This window comes from Natrix helvetica (assembly GCF_964273705.1).
Source record: "Natrix helvetica genome assembly, chromosome: 2".
Taxonomy (NCBI): domain Eukaryota; kingdom Metazoa; phylum Chordata; class Lepidosauria; order Squamata; family Natricidae; genus Natrix; species Natrix helvetica.
In genome coordinates, this window is record NC_138552.1 from 123,139,367 (window position 1) to 123,157,743 (window position 18,377).

Sequence of the window (18,377 nt, forward strand, 5' to 3'; positions counted from 1 at the left end):
AAAAAACATGCACAGAAACAGGAAAAGCAGGAAATGAAAGTATATAGGGAAGCAATGTTTTTTTAAAAAGTTTTACAAACATTCCTCTGAACTATAAGATGGCAGGGAAGTGTATGACAAGATCCCAACAAGCCTAGACCAGTGATGGCGAACCTATGGCATGCGTGCCACAGGTGGAACGTGGAGCCATTTGTCAGGGCACGCGAGGCGCGCTGCTGGCCAGCTGAGTTCACCATTTTTAAAAGCCATTTTTCACCCTCCCCAGGCTCCAGAGGCTTTATAGGAGCCTGGGGAGGGCGAAGAGCTCCCCCGCCCCCCTGGAGGCCCCCCGGAGGCTTCAGCGACCGTCCGGAGGCTTCCCTGAAGCCTTCGGAATGCTTAAAACGACCCTCCGAGCAAACCGGAAGTCACTTTCAGTTTGCTCAGAGGATCGTTTTAAGCGCTCCGAAGGCGTCAGGAAAGCCTCTGGACAGTCCCTGAAGCCTTCGGAACGCTTAAAATGACCCTCCGATCAAACCGGAAGTCACTTCCAATTTGCTCAGAGGGTCATTTTAAGCGTTCCGAAGGCTTCAGGGAAGCCTCCGGACGATCCCTGAAGCCTCCGGAGGGCCTCCAGGGGGGCGGGGAAGGCTCTTTTCGCCCTCCCCAGGCTCCTATAAAGCCTCTGGAGCCTGGGGAGGGCGAAAAAAGCATGTAAAAATGGGGGGGAGTGGCTGTAGTGCACGCATGTGCACTGGGGGGGTCGCGCATTGCATTATGGGTGCGGCACCCCGCACACAACCCCCCCTGTGCTCCCCCCACTTGTGGCACACGAGCCAAAAACGGTTCGCCATCGCTGGCCTAGACTATAGGAAAAATCCTGACATCTGATTATTAGCCAAATACTGAAGTTCTTACTCTACTTCGGATCCTTTTGCTGTTTCTGAGCTGCAATGTTGTTCAACCTCTTGATCCAGGCAGTGGAAACTGGATCCCACTTAGGCCAAACACCAAATATTGCTCAGATGGAGAAGGAAAATAACTGCACAGTAGCAATATGGATTTTATATCCCAACTAATACATATTTTTATTTTTCTGGTTTTTAGTATTTATTATGGGAATTTTGGCTATAATTGTGCTTGGTTTTGTACACTTCCCCCTTCTTACTATGTGAAGGTTTTTTTAATTGCATTGTTCTATGGTGTATTCAAATATAATAATGTTACGTTTCAAATTTCACTGTCAGTGAATATTAAATGGGTGACCAATGTTATCCAATATAAGCGCATCTCTGAAATCTGAAACTGGCATGGCCTTACCCATTTTTTTCAAACAGTGTCCTATGGAATACTAAGGTTCCATGAAAACCTGAAAGATTAGGAACCAAAAAATCATTAAAATTAAATAATTTTCTATCACCAGAACTTTATAACATTGTAAAGTATAACCATGGTTGCAGAACTTGCTAGATTAAAAAAAATTCTCAGAAATAATTCTGATGATTATTCATAATTGAGCACAGAAATTGTCCAATGCTAATGATGATAAATGAAACTAATTGTAAAGTTAGTTCAGGAACTGCAGCTAGCCTATTTGTGGCCTACACTGAATTGGGACTGTCTATAATGTCCTAATAAGCCAATGCCTATATGCACTAGTCTGTATTTTTGAGATCAGAAACCCATTCTGACATTCTCTGTGAAGATAGCAAGAAACAAGTCTAAACACTGGTGATACCACAGTTGTCGAACATTCTCCTGGATATCTTTCTTCAGGCACCCCTTTTGACATTTTCAGAGAAGTTAACCTATTTGGCAAATCTAGTGTTTTGTCTCCTTGTGTTCTAAACTTCTATTTCATGATCACTGTATCTTATATTTAATATATACATATAAGACTAAACTTTGGTATACATGTTAATAAGATAGTTATTAGCACTGATAATGTAGTCTGCTAGCCATACTCTCATGACAGGATTGCCAATCCACATCCCCACAGGGGAGATACTACTGGGTCATTTACAATAGTAAAATACTGTAATCCACCCTTCTGATAGATATAAAACAGGGTTTGATGCCTTTTAAATATGAAAAACATAGGATTATTGTTCCCCATGTCTTCTAATTAAAGTTTGGAATTTCCAGGAATCTGGAGGACATCCAGGTAAATAAGGAACTTTTTCTTCAGAAAATCACTAGTCAACCCCTTCATTGTGGTAGCAGCTAGAATGTGAAAGGCCCCAAAGCTTCTGGAAGAAAATGTTTTGAGACCTCCATCCTTCTGCCTTGTGGGCAAAAATCATTTGGAACAATGGGGGACCAATTTCCTTTGCAACTGAAAGTTTCCCACAGAAACCCATTTATCGAATTTCAATGATTTTATAAAAAGTAAAAATCAGCATTACTTAGCATACATTTAGAGGTTTGAATTAGTAAAAACTCTAAAAAAATTAACATGCTCTTAAACTACCCCTAAACTCAAAACGGGGAGAAGAGAGAAAGATTTAGACAGGCTTAATAGGTTGAATTCAGTAGACTGGAATTTATCATTATTTGATGAACATTAAGGAGGTTCTAGCGAGGATGGATTTGATTTAAATCAAGTTGATTCAAATCACTAGTAAAAAGGCTTGATTTAAATCAACTTGATTTAAATCATATTTTTAAAGAGCAACTGTCATCTCTGTCCCACAGCAGCTCCTTCTCTGACCTGTTGTTGACTCACCGAAGTCCCAATATTGCAGAATATACAGCCTCATGCTACATAACTAAGCTCCATTTCATGCTGAATAAATTAAATTATTAATGCATCTTAAATAGAAAACTATCTTTAGATAGATTTTTACTCCAAAAGCATTTTATTAAAATAAATTTGATAAAAATAAAAATACATTTGATAAAAATAAAAATAAATCGGATTTAAATTTTTAAAAATCCATTTTTAAATTTTTTTTAATCATCAATTTTTATCCACCCTGGTTCTAGCATTAGAAAAGAGTGAGTTGAATGGCCATCTGAAAGGTTCCAGTTAAAATTCATGAAAATAGTAAGACATGTATTCTACTAGGGTTAATTTTCTAGGAGTGGCTTTGGATAAGATCCGTGACATAAAGTAACCTTACAGTGAACACATCTTCCTTCCTTAAAATCAATAATTGTAAAACATAAATATACTTAATACTTGAAAGAAAAATAGGTCACCACTATCCCAAACCATCTACCCTAGTCCTTGCCATGGAGGGTAAAGGATTTACCTTGTTGTTCCCTCAACTTTTATGTTTAAGTGTACTGATATCTTTCTTATCAAATTTATCAATTCATGCCACTACAAGTAAGCAGGAGGGCTTTCAAGATATTATGTAAAATGAAAAGTGTTTTTCATTTTGTGTTCTCTCAAAATAATGTTCATATTTAAGATACTGAAAAAAATGTAAGAGCCAGGTGTTAACCCAATTTCAAATAAGGCAGGATAAGTTAATTTTGAGACCAAACAAGCTTAAGTGCATTTTGAAAGCACTTCCACATCAGTATGTATTTACAGAATGTTTTCCTTTCCGTGTACGGAAGCATACTGTATATATTCAACTCCGTCTAATTATACAGGACATTCTACAAGAATGATCACAATGGAGGATCTGGCTGAACCAAATATCTTAGCCATAAATGCATTGTAACATTAGGCAGCCCTACATATGAATACTTTTGGATTGGAACGGCTGTCTTTGCAAACAATACATACAATAAATCATCAATAAATATACTGAATATATGAGAAACTAGCTAAAATATATGTGTGCATTATTAAACAGAGAAGAGTACATTCGCATGCAAAGAAAAAAACTTCAAGAAACAGCATGTAACTATGAAGCATTTATGCATTTAATACAACTACTGTTGCACTAAACAAATATCTTTAGCATTTATCATAAAAATTTTAGGTTTTGCTTCACCAATACCAATTTATAAACAGTGACGTTTAAAGTAAAGTCCATAGCCAACCACATGTCATTCCTAACTGGTAATAAAAAAAACCCTTCAGGAAATATTATCAAGCAACATTACACAATTTTTCCAGAGAAAACAACTTTTAAAGTAGACCTGAAGCAATTGCTAATTAACAACCAAAACAGGATTTAGGTTTTAGCAGCCACTACCACTTCCTCCAATTATAACACTGAAGGTTTTTGTTATATAGCAATAAATCAAGTACCTTGTTTTCAAAAAACATCCAGATTCTCCTTTAAATGTATTGTATCTTTCATTCTTCATCAGAAAAAAATATCTACATATACTTTTATTTCCCACAAATAAAAATAAAGTTACAAATCCATCTGGTCTGTTGCAGATATTCCCAGAGATCTAATATTCTTGTATCAATTGTGTATCCTTTTTGTTTTATCAATTTTGAAATGTATGCATTACTTAGCAACTTACACAGTGCATATTCCTCAACATGGAGAGGACAGGTGCTATATTTCTGGCAATAGATTTGTTTATTTCCACAATCAACACACTATATACTCAGGAATATTCACACTGGATAAATTAGATTATACAGTATTTTTGGAGAAGCACATATTTCAGGTTGTATATGACTTGCAGAAATTTTTTAGCAATCCTCTTTCACTTTATTTAAAAGAAACAGATACAAAAAACCCAACGCATAAAAGCATTTCAGTCTTTTAATATACTCAGGCATACAACTTATCATAACACTGATCTGTGCAGCACAGAAGTAAGGCAAAGGTACATAATGTCTGAACTGTAACCCAACAAAAATCTAGAGACTCTCAACCATAGTGCCTTGCAAAACAGCAACAGATTTTCACTAGTCCAAACATGCTTCACCTAAAATAAAAACCAGGCCATAATATTAAAGCATGCTCACCTGAGTAAATGAGAGTTTCCTTCCCCATCACTTTCCAACGTAAGTAAAATCAATAGCAGTCAGTAGGATTTATATATAGGAAAAAGATTAGAAGAACCAGGAAGTCAAGCACAGTTTTCTAGCCTTAATTTGGGAGGAAGCCCATTCAAACTTCCTGTCCCGCATCCTACCTGTTCGCGTAATTATGACTAATTGGATACTCTGGAGTCTTCCAGGATGAGAAAATATGCGACTCCGCCAGCGTTAGCGCTCAGGGACTAGTGGAAACCTTTGATGCTGGAGGAGGGGTGAACCGCAAAAAAAGTCACTTTCCCCATCCTATTTGGGTCTGGCTTGGGGGAAGAGGGCGAAACCAGCCAAGAATGCTCAACGCGGGGGGGGGGGGGGAGAGACCAGCGTAACATTTTACGGTTCCTGTGGTGCGTCGCCCCCCCCCCCCCAGTCCCGAGCAAAGGCTGCGGAGGTGGAGGAGCGGAGGGGCGAACCGTTTTGCGGGGCGTTTGTTTTCCACTCCCAGGAGGAAACGAGGCGGACGTCTGGGACGGCCCCCGCCCCAAAGGCCAGAAAGGAAAGGTCATTCCATCGGAGTAATGCAGCGAAGGCTCCCTCCTCTCCCGCCTTACCCATGCTGTGCGAGCCCGACTGGGCTGCAACCCCGCCGTCGCCGCTCCTTCCTCAGCCTCCCGGGCCTCGCGTTCTAGCAGCCGCCAAGTTCAGGCCGGACTCGGCAGCTCCCCATCGGCACTCGCACGGCGCGACTCGGGCAGGAGGAGTCGGGCTCCCTCTGTGGTGGCGGTGGCGGCGGCGGCAGCAGTAGCAGCAGCAGCCCGCCAAATCTGCGCCGTCCGCAGCGCTGGCTGGCGGTCTGTTTGGGGTCTGCTCGTGCTTCCTCTTCCTTGCGTCCCGCCCGCCAGACACGGGAATGGGGGCCGGCTTGGGGGCGACAAATCCCGCGAGACCTCGGCGGGCTCGCTTCCCTGTTCCTCCCGTAGCGCCGGGCAGCGCTGCCAGCTGCCTGCGGTTGCCAGGTGCGGGCGGTGTCGGCTGCTCCTCCCGCCCATGAGTCCGTGCCGCCTCCGCGAGGAGGGACAGGAGGCCGTTCTTGGCGCGCTTGGTGCGTCCCGGCCTTTCCATGGGAGTCCGTTCGGTATTAAACGGAGAGGAAGAGGAGGAAGTGCACGTGCAAGGGCCATTCGCCGTTGAACCTAATTTTGTACCAAGCCTTTCAGAACATTAACTTCAACATAACTTTGGAAAGCGTAGCCCTGCCTGGCAAAAGGAGTCTGTTTTGAGAGGCTGCTACAGACACCCTCCAGTGAAACGTCAGCATGGGAAAGGGGGAAGAGCCCCCAGAGGGGTTTTATGATATAGGCTCGCCTGCATGGGAGGATGAGGGCTGAGGGATGTAACATCATTTGCACGGCAAAGATTCTAGAGACAGTCTGGGGCCTCTCCTGTTAAAAGGAAGATGCAGCCTGAGGTGGGAAAGAAGTGAGTCTCTGAAAACCAAGGTAGGCTGGTTGGAACAAAAACTCCAACCTATCATCAAACTCTTTCCTGTTTGCTTAGAAAACAGCACTAAAGCTTGCTTAGCAGACAAAATGGACTAACCCTCTTATGAGTTCTTTTATTGTGGATTGATAGATACAGGAAGTTACTGTTTTGGGCAGGCATATAAATAACAGGATCCCTGCCTACTCTGTCATTCTTCAGTTTGTTATTTTTCGAGGTCATCCATTTTAAGACTTAACAAGAAGAGTAGGTAGGGCCTATCATTACGCAAAGTAAGGCAGGAGCAGGCATAGAGCAGGAAGTGACAACCAGCCATTCAAGAAGAAAGTACATACTATACACCAGATGTTCTATTCAAAAACCCTTTATTTCCTAAGAAGAATAAAGAAATTCATCCTACTGCTTAGGTGTTGAACTGAAATGCATGTGCCAATCCAGGCACTTTTTTTCTAAATTGAATACAAGGAAGCCTTTGTCCTTTGCTGTAGGGATGAAAATGTCCTGGAGCTGTGACTCCCTCTCATTTGCCCCCAAATGAAAAAAATTACTAAATCAAAACTGTGACTTAGTAGGGCAATTTCATTCATTTTACTCAGGAGATCCAATAAGGCTACTCTAATTTTAAAAAAATTATGGAACCAAGCATTAGGCCAGCCTTTTCTGTAATTTTAAAAACAACCTATAGAGGAACTGAGACTGAAAGCAGACAGTGAGCCGCCTTTACAGCAAATCTTATGAGGTTAATGACTAAAAAAGGAGATACAGAACCAGAAACTACTAGAATGTTAAAATTGCCAATCCTTGTGCACAGCCTGTATATGTATATGATTTGCATACGTAGTTTATATTACAGAAGTGCCATCAAATTTCAGTGACTTCTTTGCAAAGAAACAAGGTGAATAAGATCTGACGTCACTCATATTTTCGCTTAATAGCAATAAGACACATGCAGCTTCATAGTGCTTTAGAGCCCTAAGTGTTTTACAGAATCAGCTTAATGCCTCCAACAATCTGGGTTCTCATCTTAACAACAGGAAAGATGGAAGGCCAAGTCAACCTTGAACCGCTCAGAATTGAACTTCTAGAATGAGCAATGAGTTAGCCTGCAGTACTGCATTCTGACTACTGCAACACCATGGCTCTAATAAAAGTTTGATTTGCATATAATATTTATTTGCATGAAAGTGAGAGATCTGTAATTTTTCTTGTTAAGTTTTCAAAATATGAAATTTAACTGCTTTATGCCCCAATATCATATATTACATGCAGAATCCTGGTTCACACCATAAAGAAATATTTTGTGAGTCATTTTGGATTGTAAACCGAAAAAAAATTAGAGGGAACATTGCTTCCGGGTCTGTTTTGGCAGGTCACTGCGTGGTGTGGCTCTCTGACTCTCACAGTTTAAAATTTTGGCTCTTTTTGTTGAACTTGTTCGCCACCCCTGATTTAGAGTTTAGTGTGAAAATCCTATCAAGAAATCATCTTTAGCATGGTGCATAAACCATGGCACTGGCTAAATATGAAGTATGTAGAAATAATGGGGGTTAAACCAAAATTCCTCAAACAGATTAGTCCCTGGAGTGCCTTTAGCAAAGTTACTTTCTTTTAATTAGCAAAAGGTGTCTTTGTTCTAATCCTCACCTTGTTTGATGAGCATCACTGACCCCACTATTTCTCTCTACAGTTAAACTGTTAATTATTTAGATATTTAAATGTGCACAAATGTGTGAGGATCTCCTGCGCATGCCCAAGATGGTGTCCTGTCGCGTTTGAGGAGAGCTTTGGGGAGATGATTGTCATTCTTGGGGCTTGCAGGGGGTACCCTATCCCATCGTTGGTTCCAGGTCCAGCTATGAGAACTTCCTGGGACCTCGGGGATACCCTTGAGCTGCAATGTCCTGCCTTGTAGCCAGAACGTCGTGAGTGAAATGGGGCGGTTGGTGGTGAAAGGAGAATGGAGAGCGTCCGGTGGCTGCCGGCGTGGGTGTGGTCAGCGGATGCAGCGGGACGCCCGGCCAGGGGTGTCTGTACCCGGCGTGGGAGTGGTCAGCGGCGGCGGGACGCCCAGCCTGGGGTCTCTGCAGCTGCTGCTCCCCACGCCGTGGTGTTATCCCGGTTGCTCCCCCCTTCCACCTCGCTTATGGACATGATAGATTGGATCAGCGGGGAGTGGCTGAGGCAGCTGGCATGGATATTAACGCCAGCGGAAGATGGCTTCAGTAGTTGGTGTGGGCGGTTGGAGTGGGGGGGTCCTTCGTTGTGGCCCCCTCCAGTATCACCACCGTTGCCTGGGCCACTGTACTGTGCCATTTGGCCATTTGGCCCCTCGTCCTGTGATACTATGGACTGGGTCAATGGAGTGTGGCCCTGGTGACGGATATGAGCACGGCTGGCGTGGACAGAGCTTGGCTGTTAGAGTCGTTGAAGTTGGAGCAGCCACCGCTGCCGCCACTCTCCTCACCACCGCCACCACTGGCCGCTTCACCACCTCGCAATCTATCATCTGCTGCGATTTTGACAGCTGGCCGTTACTCTTACATACTGCCCTTAACCCAACCATTTCTATGATTGACACAAGCTTCCCGCTACCCCCTTGAACACTGTTGGCTGCCCCCCTCCCTGAACATGTCATCTCCTCGTTCCATCTCCCCATGATATCATCCCGTTTGGTTGATGCCACACTCTCCTCTATGTTATACTGCGACAGAACTTTACTCCCTCCAGGAACTCCCCCTTTCCCGGGGATGGCCTTCTTGCCTATCAAGACGCTTCCTTAATGATGGATCTTGGGATCCCGAGAGGTGGCATGCAAAGAAGAGATTTCTTAGGTTTTTTTTACAGGGGTTTTAAAATCAAATTTTAAGGGGGCGGCAGGGGGGGTTGATTCGGATGGCTCAGACAGGCTTGCGGGGGGAGTCTGCCAGGGCACAGGCCACAGCTAACTAATGGGCGCGGGTCAGGAGCACTGGGAAGGGTTGGGGTTCTGGGGGAGACATTGGGGGGGTTTACCATCTCTACTGTTTGGGGGAGAGGCAGATATGGTGGGGGCCTAGGGCCAAATTATGTTCGGGGGGGCGGGTTCGCTGTTTAAGAGCAATCATGCATTCTGACCCTCATCACAGGTTTTCAAGATAGTTCGGACAGGTGTTTTTTAAAAAGAAAACCCTGAAAAAGCCGCAAGATCTGGAGAGAAATCCGGTCAGCCCGAGAAGACATTTCTGAGAAGAGATCTTGCCATTTTTTGCATCGGGGCATGCTGCAAGGGGGGGAAAGTGAAGACCTTTTCCAGCTGGCGCAAAGGACTTCCCCGGACTTGCTTTAGTGAGCACGGGCCCGCACCTCCACCCCCACCAATCCGGAAAAGGTCTTTGCAAAAAAACGCCAAGGACTTGCGAGTGAGTGACAGGGGCGGGGCTTCCGGGTTCATTGACCAACCGGATCACGTGATCTGGTGGGAACCGGCAGAAACCCACCACTGGTTCCGCCCCAGGCGCCTGATGGACCCTGAAAGGTTCCTGATGGAACTTGGGACTTTTCCTGAATCCCTTGCTCACAACTCGACCGAAGCCCTAGTGGAAGCCTGGGATAGGGCGGCCACTGGGGCCTTGGATCGTGTTGTGCCTTTGCGGCCTCTGACCCAGTGTCGATCCCGGGTGGCTCCCTGGTTTACCGAGGAGCTCCGGGAGATGAAACATCGGAAGAGAAGCCTAGAGAGTGGTTGGAGGGTCAGCCGGTCAGAATCTGATCGAACACTAGTAAGAATTCATATTAAATCCTACTTAGTGGCGATAAAAGTGGCAAAACGGCAGCATTTTTCCGCTCTTATCACGTCCGCAGATAACTGCCCAGCTGCCCTGTTTAGGGTGACCCGCTCCTTACTTAACCAAGAAACTGGGAAAGACCCCTTGCAGGGTAGGGTTGAAGAATTTGTTCAGTATCTGCAGGATAAAATTGCTCAGATCCGGACAGGCTTGGACTCTGACTGGGTAGATTCGGGCGAGTCGATGGGGATGAATCTTGTGGAGACAATCTGGGATGAGTTTGACCCTGTGACCCCCGAGGGCATGGACAGGATTATGGGGAGACTCAGTGCTGCCACTTGTGTGCTGGACCCATGTCCCTCTTGGTTAGTTTCGGCTTCCCGGGAGGTGACACGAGGCTGGCTCCAGGCGATTACCAATGCTTCATTGAGAGAGGGGTTCTTTCCCACCGCCTTGAAGGAGGCAGTGGTGAGGCCCCTCCTTAAGAAGCCTTCCCTGGACCCAGCTTTTTAGCCAACTATCGTCCGGTCTCCAACCTTCGCTTTGCAGCAAAGGTTGTCGAGAGTGTGGTAGCACGTCAGCTTCCCCAGTACCTGAATGAAGCTGTCTACCTGGATCCGTTTCAGTCGGGTTTCAGGCCCAGGTACAGCACGGAGACGGCATTGGTCGCGTTGGTCGATGATCTCTGGCAGGCCTGGGACAGGGGCTGCTCCTCTGTCCAGGTCCTATTAGACTTCTCGGCGGCTTTCGATACCATCGACCATGGTATCCTACTGCGACGACTTGGGAGGTTGGGGGGGGCACCATTTTATGGTGGTTCTCCTCCTACCTGTCGGATCGGTCGCAGTTTGTGTTGACTGGAGCACAGGGATTGACCTGAGGCGCGTCACTTGTGAGGTGCCCCAGGGGTCGGTTCTCTCACCCCTCCTGTTCAACATATATATGAAACCGCTGGGCGAGATCATCCGTGGTTTTGGGGTATGGTATCCTCAATATGCTGATGATACCCAACTTTTCAACTCTACCCCAAACCACCCAAACGATGCCCTCGACGTGATGTCCCGATGCCTGGAGGCTGTGCGGATCTGGATGGGGAGGAACAGGCTCAGGCTCAATCCCTCCAAGACTGAGTGGCTGTGGTTTCCGTCATCCCGATTTGTGCATCTTGTTCCATCTTTGATGATAGGGGGAGAAATTTTAGCCCCCTCAGAGAGGGCCCGCAATCTGGAAGTCCTCCTGGACACACGGCTTAGTTTAGAAGAACACCTGACGGCCGTGACCAGTGGGGCCTTTTACCAGGTTCGCCTGGTACATCAGTTGCCCCCGTTCCTGGATCGGGATGCTCTATGCACAGTCACTCATGCCCTTGTCCTTTCTCGCCTGGACTACTGCAATACTCTCTACATGGGGCTGCCCTTGAAGAGCACCCGGCGGCTTCAGCTGGTCCAGAATGCGGCCGTGTGGGTTATCATGGGGGTACCTAGGTGCTCCCATGTTACACCCCTTTTAGGCCCCCTGCACTGGTTGCCGGTTGTTTTCCGGGTGCAATTCCAGATACTAATTATGACCTTTAAAGCGCTCCATGGCTTAGGCCCAGGGTACCAGCGAGACCACCTACTGCCACCAGTAGCCTCCCACCGTCCAGTGCGATCCCCCAGAGTTGGCCTCCTCAGGGTGCCGTTGGCCAGACAGTGTCAGCTAGCGACCCCCAGGGGGAGAGCCTAAAAAGTTGGCTTTTCCAGCAAGCCGGCCTGGCCTGTTAATTTTATCCAATTTTTAAAATGTTAGTGTTATATTAATTCGGTTTGTTTCTTGGATTGTTTCTAATTTTCTTTTAAGTTTTGTAATATGTGTTTTTTAGTGTTGTATGCTGCCCTAAGTCTTTTGAGAGAAGGGCGGCATGTAAATCCAATAAAACAAACAAACAAACAAACAAACAAACAAATAAACACAAATGAGCTTGGTCATTGCACCCTTCCCCCAAATGGTGAACTCTCCAATTTGCATAGGATCAAGAGAGTTGTTGGGAGGGAAACGAGAGGGAAGAAATGGTCACTTCATCACTAATTTACTTTCTTTGCCTTATCTGCCCATCCTACCCATATTCACACCTATAAAATTGCTCCCCCCCCCCATACATCTCAAGGAATAAGCAGAGAAACAGTAGGTTCTGCTGTTGCTCACTGTTCTTCAGCTGTTTCTCTTCACAATCTTCAGGTGGTCATGAAGATGCAGGTGCAAAGCAATTTGTGGGGCCTCTAGCAACCCTGACTATCACTGAGTGTTGTATCTTTTATTCTTAATGAATGTATTTTATTCTCCTTATGTACATTGAGAGCATATGCACCAAAGACAAATTCCTTGTGTGTCCAATGACACTTGGACAATAAAGAATTCTATTCTAAAAATTCTATTACATAAGTGACTAGCTCTTTCAGTGAAGGAAAAACAACCATTTCATCATGAGGCCGGCAGAAGAGACATGCCCAGCATGATACAGCCAAAGAAAAATAATCAGTAAATCAAATCATGACTTGATTAGCAGATAAAGGCTGCAAAAAACCAGTTTCACTAGTTCTAGGGCAGTCCTAGCTTTTTCTGAGGGCTCCTCAAACCAACTGAATCGGGCGTGTTTGGTTTGGAATCAGGAGATGATAAGGTGTTTATTCTCCTCCAGAGATTTTATGCCTATTAAATAAAAATTAAGAACCATTTATTTTTCCAAAATGTATAGATAACAAACTGGTTTTTGTAAATCCCTAAGCTTCCCTTGCTCAGCCAATCTCTTCCTTGCTCACTTTTCAAGCTAAATGAAAAGGTTGGAGCTCAAGTACAGAGGAAATAGTAGGATGTGCTCAGCTTTGTCTGTTATCCTGCCACTGTCAAACATCTCCTTGGCCATTGGAAACAGCAATTGAGCTGTGAAACTCCCTTTCTCTGGGAATCTTTACGATCCATGTTATAGGTTATTCTTAATTATTAGCTTAATTTGTTGGCCCTGGGTTTTATGTTATTAATACTTCTCTCATTACTGTATTGTACATATTTTAAAAACTTGCTCATTGGGTTTTAAAAATATCTATTGTATGTGTATGGATGGAAGGATGAATACTCTGAAGACTTTTCTGGGAGAAAAATCCTCATGGCTAAAAATTTAATTATACATTATAAATCTGGGACTTTCTTATACTATATTTGATATTTTGGGAGTACATTATTTATAACAGTTTCATAGAATATTGGAATGTATGGTGTGTCCATGGAAAGATAGTGCCTCTGGTGGAGTGGGCCTGCTATCTTCTTTTTAGCATTGCTTCATCACCTTTGGTCCCCATCTGGTGCTTAGCTCTCACCTGTGGCCACACCCCAGTAAACCATCTTACTACACAGGCCAAACTAGGTGAGGATAGCTGACAGAATTTTGACACTTAAGGAGTTATGTGGTTGTCTATCCCAGAATGTGAAATTTATCCTGATAGATTGAGCAGAGGAGATCAATCAACAGTTCAACCATCAAGAAGGCAAGTTGAGCACATGTTGTGAAATGCTAAAAACAGATCATCTGGTCATCTACTGAAAGAGAAGAGGTCTCTAGCCATAACATCTGTTCATGCCACTGGATTAAAATCTCTTCTGCCAAGAGAATGGGATTGTGCAATGCAGTGGTGGGTTGCAAATCCTGTTCCAACCAGTACAGTTGGACGGGGTCGGTGGTGGTCTCATGGACGCCTCCATGATGCTCCGTGATGCTCCAGCTGCTCCGTGGAAGCGCAGAAGTCTTTAAACACCGGTAAGGAGCTCGGGCTGGCGGGCAGGTCCTCCGGAGCACCGTACTGGAACGGTATCCGGTGCTCCGGGCTGGCTCCGGTACGCCTGTACCGGGGCGTACCGCCTGCAACCCACCACTGGTGCAATGGCTATTCCACTTTAAACTCCATCACTCACCAGTTTTTGTTGTGTGATTCATCTCAACCCAAACTTAATTCAACAGGTACAGATGACCACTGGCAGTTGTAACCACAAACTTTTAGTAGGTTTTGACCAGTGGTCATTTATCTCTGAACCCGGGGCAGCAGAGATGTCTGGCAGCATCCAGGGAGATTGGGTAGTCCTTTGTAAGATGGTGCTGCCATCTTACATGAGAGAGCAGGTTGGAAAGGTACATTACATAAACATTGCTTGTCCCACAACACCTGGCTAGATAACTAAATGGCAAATCATCTCATTAGAATAATTACCAACTAAGCCACATAGATAATTCTTAACCTATGACCATAATGAAGCCTGACTATTATGGTCATGTGTCATGACAGCTGTTAAACAAGATGGCCTAGCTTTACTGTCTCTACTCTCTGCTCTCCCTGATGTGGCCCTTGAACGAATGGGTAGGCCATTAAGTGGAATAAGGGATGCTTTGTATGGGGGAGACCCTGGGAGGCCTAGTGCAGGCCCGCTCTTCAAAAGGTGAGGATGGTACTATCTCGTCTCAACATTAGAAGTTTTAAACAGAAATATTAGAGAAGAAAAAGACATAAAAGGAATGAAAATTAAAAAGGAAGAATACAAATTTCAAGCATTTGCAGATGACCTGGTCTTCATCTTAGAGGATTCATTAGAAACTGCACCTAAATTGATAGAAAATTAGAGGAATATGGAAAAATAGCAGGTTTGAAAATAAACAAAGATAAAACAAAGATTTTGACAAAGAATATAGCAGCGATGGCGAACCTTTTTTGGCTCGCGTGCCACAAGTGGGGGGAGTGCAGGGGGGTCGTGTGCAGGCATGCTGCACCCATAATGCAATGCACGACCCCCCCACTGGCATGCGCGCACAACAGACACAACCCTCCATTTTTACATGCTTTTTTCGCCCTTCCCAGGCTCCAGAGGCTTTGTAAAAGCCTGGGGAGGGCAAAAAGAGCCTCCCACGCCCCCACCCCAGAGGCCCTCTGGAGGCTTCAGGGACCGTCCAGAGGCTTCCCTGAAGCCTTCGGAGCACTCAAAACGACCCTCCGAGCAAACCGGAAGTCACTTCTGGATTGCTCGGAGGGTCGTTTTAAGTGTTCCAAAGGCTTCAGGGACCGTCCGGAGGCTTCCCTGACGCATTTGAGCGCTCAAAACGACCCTCCAAGCAAACCGGATATCACTTCCGGATTGCTTGGAGGGTCGTTTTAAGTGTTCCGAAGGCTTTAGGGAAGCCTCCGGATGGTCCCTGAAGCCTTTGGATTGCTCAAAACGACCCTCGAAGCAAACCGGAAGTCACTTCCGGATTGCTCGAGGATCGTTTTAAGTGTTCCGAAGGCTTCAGGGAAGCCTCTGGACGGTCCCTGAAGCCTCCGGAGGGCCTCCGGGGGGGGTGAGGGAGGCTCTTTTTGCCCTCCCCAGGCTCCTATAAAGCCTCTGGAGCCTGGGGAGGGCGAAAAATGGCTTTAAAAAGGGTGAAATCAGCTGGCCAGCGCGCGCATAGTCTAGATATGATAAAGATCTTAAAACGGAAGGCTTCCATGATAAAATGACTGAGTTAGACAAACTTTTGACAGGTACTGATGAAAAGGTAATTAAAAAACTATATGGATACTTATTACAGGTTAAGCTAGAAGAAGAACAAGTTAAAGAACTTATGATAGCTTGGGGGGGAAACTTTGGACATGGGATTGAATTAGAGAAGTGGCAGAAATTGTGGTCTCAAAATTATAAAATGACAATGTCAACAGCATATAAAGAAAATTTGTATAAGATATTTTATAGGTGGCATTTATCCCTGACGAGAATAGCAAGAATGTCATGATGCTCTGTCATGATTTTTAACGGGTAGACTTATTTAACACTTCTAGCACCCAGAATCGATATTTATCCCGGTGTATTTATTTATCATGTACTCGAGGTCCGACCTTATTTTACTACGGGAGTCCCCCCTCTCGCAGGCATGGCCCTCCGCCCTTACAAGGGCCCACCTCGAGGACAGATGCATTAATCCAGAGAGGTGGAGGAAGAGGAGGTTTAGGGAGGGTTTGTTTAAATGTTTGTTAAGTGTTTTAGGGGGATCCAGGGTGGGGGGAGGGGGCAGCCAGACCAGGAATGGGGGCAGGGCCAGGCGAACAGGTGGGACTGGGGGGGAAGAGAGCGGAGTGGGGGAGGGGAATGAGAACGTCGTTCCGTTAGAGGGTTCCTATATTCCAACGGTCATGGGAAGGGGTGGATGCGAGGACAGAAGAAGATCTTGTAGTCGGTTGGGAGACCGTGGGCGCTGGATATGCCCGGTCGTTTGTACCAACCCTCGCATTCTAGGTGGTCAGGGTTTACAGAACCAGGGCATGAGGCTGATGTTGTGTAACGCAAGGTCCGTGGTTAATAAGGCCCCCCTCATTTACGATTTGGTTTCTGAGGGGGAGCCGGACCTTGCAGGGATCACGGAAACCTGGTTGGGCCACGGGGGGGGGTTTACCCCTCGTGAAAATGTGCCCACCAGGATACCGTGTATTCCGTGCCCGGGGTAAGGGTGGCGGGGTAGCGGTAATTATACGGGGAGGCCTGGCACCGAGAGAATTCGCCGTACCTCAGATATCCGGGTGTGAGACTCTAGGTGTGAGATGGGGCCCAGGGAGTCAGTTGGGCCTGCTGGTTGCATACTTGGCTCCTCGCTATGCATCAGTGGCCCTGCCAGAGCTCCTCAAGGTGATTGCGGAGGTGGCGGTTGAGACCCCCAGACTATTAGTTATGGGGGACTTCAACCTGCCATCGACGGGTGAATCATCCGAGGTAGCTCAGGAGTTCATGGCTTCCATGACAGCCCCGGGCCCGGGGAAGGGGCGGTGGGGTAGCAGTGATTATCCGGGAGGACTTAGAGCCGAGGGAGTCCACTGTGCCACAGACGTCCGGATGTGAATCCCTTCTTGTGAAATGGGGCCCTGGGAGGCAGTTGGGCCTGCTGATAGTATACCTGGCTCCCCGCCATACATCAGCGACCCTGCCTGAGCTCCTCGAGCTGATCGCATCGGTGGCGGTTGAGACCCCCAAACTTCTAGTGATGGGGGATTTTAACCTGCCATCGGTGGGAGAAGCATCAGAGGGGGTTCGGGAGTTCATGGCTTCCATGATAGCCATGGACCTGACTCAAATGATTCAGGGCCCGACACACGAGGGAGGTCACACCTTGGACCTTGCTTTTGTCTCTGGCCAGTGGTTGAGTGATCTGGGAGGAGTGAACTTAACCATCACTCCTCTGTCATGGTCAGATCACTCACTCCTCCGACTTGACTTCCCTGGTGCTACCCCCCGCTGCGGGGAGGCGGAACCGGAAAGCACTAGATGGTTCCGCCCCAGGCGCCTGATGGAACCAGATAGGTTCCAAACGGAGCTTGGGCCACCTCCTGCAGCCCTGACCCACCCTCGGGTAGAGGACCTGGTGGCCGCGTGGAACAATGTGACTACCGGGGCCTTGAACCGGGTGGCGCCTTTGCGGCCTCTCCGGTGGCACCGATCCACCCTGGCTCCTTGGTTCACCGAGGAGCTAAGGGTGATGAAGCGCCGCAAGAGATGCCTAGAGAGTCGTTGGAGATCCTCCCGATCCGAATTTGACCGAGCACAAGTACGAGCCCATTTAAGGACGTACGTTGTGGCATTGAGAACGGCCAAACGCCAGAGAACCGCCCTGCCGCCCTGTTTCGGGTCTCCCGTTCCCTCTTGTTTCAGAGGCCGCGGGAGGCCCCTTTACAGGGTAGGGCAGAGGAATTTGGGAAATATCTGCAGGATAAAGTCGCTCAAATCCGGAAGGATTGGGTCCCCTTCAGTGGCCCAGTCGAGACGTCCGTGGCGAGTCTTGAGAAACCTTTCTGGGAGGAGTTTGACTTGGTTGTCATCGAGGATTTGGACAGATTGCGTGGACGACTGCGACCTACCACATGTTTACTGGACCCATGTCCCTCCTGGCTTGTACTGGCATCCTGGGAGGTTACATGCGACTGGCTCCTAGACCTAGTGAACGCTTCGTTGGGTGAGGGGTCTCTTCCGGCCGCCTTGAAAGAGGCTGTGGTGAGACCCTTGCTCAAGAAGCCTTCCCTGGACCCTACGGAGCTGGCCAATTATCGTCCTGTCTCCAAACTTCCCTTTCTGGCGAAGGTTGTAGAGAGTGTGGTGGCTTCTCAGTTCCCACGACATCTGGAGGAGAATGATTATCTAGACCCGCGCCAGTCCGGCTTTCGCCCTGGGCACAGCACAGAGACGGCCTTGGTCGC

At 46.6% G+C, this 18,377-nt stretch overlaps 1 protein-coding gene across 2 annotated transcripts in view; it reads right to left on the minus strand.

The window, feature by feature from the left end:
* Positions 1-5,835, minus strand: part of CD2AP (CD2 associated protein) — an 88,050-nt gene extending 82,215 nt beyond the window's left edge. The window contains exon 1 of one of the 2 annotated variants that reach the window (XM_081942913.1): positions 5,491-5,835. In XM_081942913.1, the coding sequence (XP_081799039.1) occupies positions 5,491-5,494 (4 nt within the window). In that variant the 5' untranslated portion in view covers positions 5,495-5,835. Of the gene's footprint in view, positions 1-4,867; positions 4,940-5,490 lie in introns of those variants that run through there. The other variant, XM_081942912.1, reaches the window with a different exon arrangement.
* Positions 5,836-18,377: the final 12,542 nt, after the last annotated feature.